The 7588-nt window shown below is 26.6% G+C and overlaps 1 protein-coding gene across 2 annotated transcripts; it reads left to right on the forward strand.

The window, feature by feature from the left end:
- Positions 1-617: 617 nt before the first annotated feature.
- Positions 618-5317, forward strand: LOC109805583 (putative 2-oxoglutarate-dependent dioxygenase AOP1). 2 transcript variants are annotated; one of them, XM_029273009.2, is made up of 4 exons: positions 618-769; positions 3312-3719; positions 4157-4475; positions 4971-5317. In XM_029273009.2, exons 2-4 carry the CDS (start codon positions 3340-3342, stop codon positions 5211-5213), a joined length of 942 nt encoding a protein of 313 aa, XP_029128842.1. In that variant the 5' UTR covers positions 618-769; positions 3312-3339; the 3' UTR covers positions 5214-5317. The 2 variants fall into 2 exon arrangements, with proteins under 2 accessions (XP_029128842.1, XP_020223316.2); XM_020367727.3 differs by having other exon boundaries at positions 622-769; positions 3323-3719.
- Positions 5318-7588: the final 2271 nt, after the last annotated feature.

Consider the following 7588-nt stretch of genomic DNA (forward strand, 5'->3'; position numbering starts at 1 on the left):
ACCAACCCTCTCACTCTTGGGAAGGATGGACTCGGAAGTCTAGTTCATCTTTTACCAGCATAAATAAGTTAAATTAACTCATTTTATCATCTCTACTTTTAATAACTATCCATTCTACTAATTTATTAATTAACTACATTTATTATTTAATAATATCATTTTATTTTTATTTTTTAAATAAAATATAAAAATACGAAATATTTTGACTCACTATAATATATATATATATATATATAATATGTTTAATTAGAAAAATTAGAATACTTGAATAGTCTAAAAATTTATAAACAACTTATTTATATTTATCTTATTTCATATATAAGTGTTTATGAAAATATTTAAATAAATTATAAAATATATTACGAGTAATTTAAAAAGTTTTTTTTTATTATTTTGTTAAACACAATTATAATTTATTACTTAACCTTTGCATAAACTTATTGAAAAATATCTATCTTCAAATTTTGTCATTACATAAATAATTTTTATTTTCATTTTTCTTTAAAAATCAGTCATTTTTTTCCCATTACATCGTCCAAAGGCAACTAAAAAAAAATCTAGAGTGACACTGAAAATTTATTGCAGGTAAATTTTCAACTAATATATAATTCCTTCTCTCTATTGCTTCATAAGTCATAACCTTCCACCACTCCTTCTCCCTCCGTCAAAAGCCTCCGTCTCCGCCGCAACTCCATCACCACCTTTAGCGTCTCGTACGACAACACGGCAAGGTCATCGGCCACATCGAAGCCATAACCTCTCTCCAAAGGTGACACCGTGGTCTTCTCTCCCCTAACCTTCTCCATGTTCTGATCATTATTTTTGTCATGTTTCAAGTGTCGTTGGTTTTGATTCATATCCAGATAGAAAAATTTCTGTTTACTACTATATTTGTAGTAGTACTAATTCTCATAATAATAGATTTAAACATAGTTCAACCCTAAAAAATCTTTTTTTTTCCCTAATAGTAATAAATTGAATTGAATTTTTGTAGTTTCCATTAAAGCTGAATCTGATAGGAGCTTCAATGCTTTGGTTTCATATCTCATAACATTGGACTCCCTAAATTGGATGATAGTTATAGGGTGTGAATAAAGTATATGATATGGTGGTTGACAATATTTGGATTTGATGCATTGACTACTAGAACTAAGCAAAACTTGGAAAGGCACTTAAGAAGGCCTTTGTGAAAAAACGTTGATACTCGTATGTTGGTTTCTTACAGGTTCCTCAAATATAACCTTTTGTGCATGTATAGTAACAAAATTATTTAATATTATTAAAATAGTTATATGACTGAGGATATACCGTAATATACATAAAATGTCATTGCATATACAAAATATATATAAGTACATATTTATTTAACATTATTATTATATATAATTTTAGTGTTAATTTTAAATGAAATTCAACAAAATATATATATATATATATATATATATATATATTATCACAATAATTTATATTTATATTTTTTACCGGATCATATATTGTATCTTTAATGTAAGTAAAAGTAACTTTTAATTGTTGTTATAGAATCATGTGTATCAATTGTTAAAGTAACTATTTTTAGTCCCTAGTAGTTATTTTAAAGTAGATGAATAACAAATATTTTAATGATATAATACGAACTTTTAGAAACATTGAATACTGACATAATATCACTAACAGTATATATGTAATAATTAGAATGTTCACTTAATCTTTTAATGTACGAAATGTAGTTAAAAATGATCACAAAATATTAGAGACTAAAAATAATAGTTCAATTTTAGAAGGATGAAAAATAAGGAAAAAATTTTACAATGACTAAAATCAAAACTAGTTAATTTTGAAGAATATTTTTAAGTCTTTTATTTTATTTTCAATTTACAATTTTTAAAATTTTTTTAAAGTAAAATAACATCTTATAAATACTTCAATAATGATATATTCAAACACTTTAAAATTATATAAGTGTTTGTTAATATGTATATCAAAATGTAACAACTTATTGAACTTTAAGTACTAATAATATAAATTTTTATTACATAAGAGTTTATTAAATAATATCCTAAATAAGTTGTTTATCAAAATGAATATATCATCTTAAGAGTATTTTTTTTTATTTTTTTAAAGATCCACTCACTTGTCTAAGAGACTTAAATTAAGTAGCTCCAATTTTTATTGTATTTTTATGTAAAAGGTGATGACGAGATTTTGAACTTATGATTTAAATTTCCTGTAACTAACCTTAGCAAGTCTATGCTATACTAAGCAATACAGTTCGATCACATGGATAGGGTCGTGGCTGTCTTAAGGCAATCAAAGCCACATTCTTAGGCGCCCTTCAATAACTTCTAATTTTCTATCAATTATTGAAAAAATATTAGCTTATACAATTTATTAAATTATTTATGGTTGATTTGTTAGTAAGATTATAAAATTTAAGTACTTGAATATATATATATATATATATATATATATATATATATATATTATTGATATAAATTATTTGAGAAGTTGATTATGTCAATCAAGTTATAATAAATAGTTTAGATTTTCTTTAATTTAAAAAAAAAACATTGAAATAAATATAGATATTAAATTTGTAAAAAAAATATATGATCTATAAAAACTACTTTTATAAAAGTGATGGTGATGAGACATGCATATTATTAATTTCTTTGGTTCGTATATAAAAATAGTTTTGATCATTTTGCGTATATATTAAATAGTTTATTTTGATATTCATAGATTATTTGAACAAAATTTAAAATATAAAATCACTTTGATCTGTGTATATCAATCTTAATTGTTGAGAATTCTAAAAGAGAAGAAATTGAAAGCAATTCTATTAATTATGAACAAATTTAAGTTTTAGTGAGGATTAGTTTGACATCATTGCTCTTAACTATTTTTTAAATTAGAAAATATTAAAAAAAAATCAACATGAATGTACATTCAAAGTATTAAACTATATTAAAAATGATTGTTTCCATTTTTGAAAGATATTTTCAATTTTTTATATTTTAATTTGAAAACAATTATGTTACGAGATAATGATTAAATGAATTGTGATATCGAAATTGTGTGATTGTCAAAATTTAAGAAATTTTCATTTCAAAATGGTTTTATAATAAAATAAAACTAATAAACTATATTAGAGTATGAGTTATAAAAATATTGTCTAAGTTCTCAAATTTCCTAGACATACTCCTGTTTATAGAATCAATGACCTATCTATATACACACAACCATGATTTATATTATTATATAGTGTTTACACAAGGAGAGCCATTAATTAATTAATTAATATAAATTGAAAGGCATTTATTAGGGTACGTACGACATATTATGACGACCCAAAGAGTGTGCGAGTCTCCACTTGGTGTTGTTGACTTCTCCGATGAGAACATGAAGCCGGGTGGCGATGCATGGCTTGAAGCCTGTAAAGTGGTGCGGAGAGGATTTGAGGAGCATGGTTGTTTCCTAGCACGCTACGACAAGGTTGGTCCACACCTTCTCAACTCAGTTTACTATGCAATGGAACAACTCTTTGGTCTTCCCTTGGAAACAAAAAGGAAAAAAACAAGTGATAAACCAAACCATGGCTACACTGGGCAAGTACCTGCATCTCCCTTATTTGAATCTTTTGCCATTGACAATCCTTCCAGTATTGAAGACTGTCAAAAGTTCACACACGTTATGTGGCCAGAAGGAAATCATCGTTTGTGGTATTTAAATTTCCACTTTTTTGTACATATTTGTGTCTAGTTTGTTTATTGATTAATCATGTTTAAATTACTCTTTCACACCTCATTTTATTCTATTGGTTCAATTAGGTTAAATTTGATCATTAAATTTAAAAAAACTTGCAATATGATTTTTAAACGGTGTTGGCCTTTGTACAATACATATCATTTTTTTTATTGTATCACTTGTATAAAGAGTTAATGACCTCAGTCTCAGTTCTACTAAAAAAAATCATGTTGAATTGCTTTTAAAAATTAAAGGGTCAAAATTAAATCTTTTAATAATAAAAAATTAATTTGGGTTAATTAAAAAGATTTGATTATATTTTTAGTCCATTAAAACAAGTGAAAGTGTTATTTAGCCATTAATCATCAGATGTAATTGTGTTTTTCTTACGTATTTTGTTTCTCGTGAATAGTGAAAGTGTCAACGAGTATGCAAAGTTGTTAAAAGAACTAGACCAAACCGTGAAGAAAATGGTGTTTGATAGCTATGACTTGGACAAGCTGAAATGCGAGTCATTCCTCGAATCAACCAATTATGCTTTTCGAAGCTACAAATACAAGATACCTGAGATGGATGAGAGCAACGTGGGAGTGAATTCTCATACAGACTCAACCTTCATAACCATATTGCATCAGAGGGTAGATGGCTTGGAAGTTAAACTAAAAGATGGAGAATGGTTTGGTGTTGATGCCTCACCTTTGTTTTGTGTCATGGCTGGTGATGCCTTTATGGTATGCTTCTATACAATAATTCCATAGTATAATATAAATTTAAATATGTTTTTAATCGCTTAAATAAAGTAAATTTGTTTTTAATTTTTAAAATTTTAAATTTATTTTTAGTCGTTGTAATTAAAAAAAAAACAATAAAGACTTGCTTTTAGTCCTTATGCTGAAATGTTGCAACTAAATCTGTAAAAGAAAAAAAAATATATCATGTTACTTATTTATCTATTAGCATTCTTATGAACAAAAGGGTTACATGAAATATGTTATTGGAAGTCTAGAGTGACTAATAAAAATGTTTTTTTTGAATATTTTATAAGAGTTAAAAAAAATAGATTTGAGAGGATCTAAAACAAAATTTATTTCAAATTATTTAAACTTAAAATACATTTAGTTAAATTTTATTGTCTAAGCTTTTTAGTTTTAGTTTTGTAGCCATGGAATCAGTATTTCCAAATTTCAGAACATTTGATTTGACAAATATTTCATTTCTTGGCTTAGGTATGGAGTAGTGAAAGGATACGTGCTTGTGAACATCGTGTTATCTTGAAATCGAAGGTAATGAGGTACTCCTTGGGATTACTATCATACAGTACAAAAAAGGTGCAGACATTAGAGGATCTAGTCGACGAGGAGCATCCTATACGCTATAAGCCATTTGACCATTATGCATACGTTGGTTTCCGTTTCACAGAAGAAGCCGTAAAATGTACAAGTCGAATCAAGGCATTTTGTGGAATTTAATTTGAGACAGCCTATGTTTCATATGAAGGAACTGAAGACAATTTCATATGCACCTCTATAATAAGAAAAGAATAATTGGCATGTGTCTGAAGTTGATTGTTATAGTTGTGTTTGTCCGGTGCAACTTATCAGTTTATATATTATAAATTTTCTTGCTTCTAGAAGTAAATAATTCAGTGTGTTATTGTAAATTTTCTCTTTCAGATGAAATATGATTTATTTAGTGTACCGCCCAACCATGATGGATAGAATTGCTCTCACAATGGGTATCCATGCATGATAAAATGTTTAGGATTTCAATCTAAAAAAAATTATTATTATAAGAAAATTGTCATATGACACATATTTTAACATAAAAATTGTCGTCAAAATTTATTTTTATTTATATAATAAATATAATATATGTTAGTATATTGATAAAATGTGTAAGTATTTACTATATTTGTTGGAATTATTGAAGATTGTTGAGTTAATTACTGAAATCTCTCTTGAAGATCTTCATGAAAATTGAAGATGTTTTAGTTTTGATGATGTTAGCATTAGTTGTGATAAGTTTGCTTCGTTTTTTTTTATATATTTTATGGCCTATATGTTGAAAAGGATATTGTATTGCTTGTTAATTAGACTTAGGTATGAATGTGTTTGCTTATTAATATTATCTTAATGAATTAATTTTAAAATTACATCTTGTTTTAGAAAGCATAAAACTAAATATTTCTCATTTCATGTGAAAACATAATGTAAGAAATTACAAAGTGTTTTGACATAAAATGAAACTTGGTTCATTCAAAAGAATTCAAGGTTAAGTCATGTAATAAATTATTATGAGGTAATAGATTACTGAAACTTAGTTTTGAATTTGAATTCAAAGTTCTCTCTATGATAATCGATTACCTATTGATGTAGTTGACTACCATGGTGACTTTTGAGTGAAAAAAGTGAAACAAGTTGAAAAAGTATCAAGATAATCAATTACTAACATTAGTAATCAATTACTAACATTAGTAATCGATTACATATGTTGAAAACTGAGTTTTATGGTTCCTAGAACACGTGTTAATCGATTACCAAAATTAGTAATCGATTACCACAGTTCTTGTTTCAACTGATTTCAGTTTCATTAAAAACTGGTAATAGATTACCTATTATTGGTAATAGATTACTACTGTTATGAGTTTTTAATGATGAAATCTTATCTTCTCTATAAATATAACTTTTTTCATAAACTTAAAAGAAGGATGACATATTTGATTAGAGAAAGAAAGGAAAAAAGAAAAACATTTTCAAGATCTGGAAATCATTTTTGAGTGAAGATCAAAACAAATTTTCAAAACAACTTTTCAAGAGCAAGTCTGAAAAACAAGAAAGATGTCTTCTTGAAAAAGAAATTCAAGAACTTCAAGATTATTGAGCTAATCTTTGTGGAATATTACTCTACACATTAGGTATATCAATTCTAATCTCTAACCTTTTGTTTTGTATGACTGGGTATGTGACTCTTTGAAATAAGGGTATCTCAAGAAAAAGTTTAAGAGAAATATTGAGATAGGTTTTCTTAAGTGGATGCTTGAGGTGTAAGAATTCTATTGTTTGTGTAATCTTGTGGGATCAAGATTAGGTGATTGAGTTTTTGATTATAATATTGCTTGTACGTAGGGGTGGGTATACGGACTGGTCTGACCCGTTTAAGACTCAGTCCGTAAAATCCGCATTTTATATGGGCTGGATAAGTCCAGTCCGTAAAATAAATAGACTTATTTTTTAAGTCCGTATCTAGCCCGCCAAAATTCGCAGATAACAGACCGCCGCGGGCCTAAATAATAGTTCAAAAAAATAAATTTTTAAAATATAAAAATACATAAAATTAGAAGAATTTTTTATTTATTTATAAGCTAAATTTTATCATACTAAAATTTATCAATAGTTAAAATAGTTTAAAATACTAAATATTAAAATATTAAAATAAAAATAATTACAAATACTTAAATAATAGTATCAAACTTTCAATAATAAAAGTATTAAAATGTCATAAAAATAATTCAAATGACAAAAACATATTAACTAAATATAATTTTAATGTCATAATAATTTAAAAAATTAAATACACAACTTATTATTAAAATCTTAATATTTAAAATATTAATTAGTGAAGTCCACGAACTAGCCGGCGAGCCCGCAGACTTCACGGGCCGGGCTCAAAAATCAAATATAATTATACGAATTAAAAAAAAATAGGTCCACTATCCGCGAAATCCACGGGCTTACGGACCGATCTGCGGACCCGGGTCCATCTACCCACCCCTACTTGTACATGGTGTTTGTAAAGAATATTATAGTTGAAAGATTGGATTTAGCAGGGAGCTAAGTCTGAAATT

Source organism: Cajanus cajan, chromosome 5, assembly GCF_000230855.2.
Source record: "Cajanus cajan strain Asha chromosome 5, NIPB_CcT2T_4, whole genome shotgun sequence".
In the NCBI taxonomy this organism is placed as follows: Eukaryota; Viridiplantae; Streptophyta; class Magnoliopsida; order Fabales; family Fabaceae; genus Cajanus; species Cajanus cajan.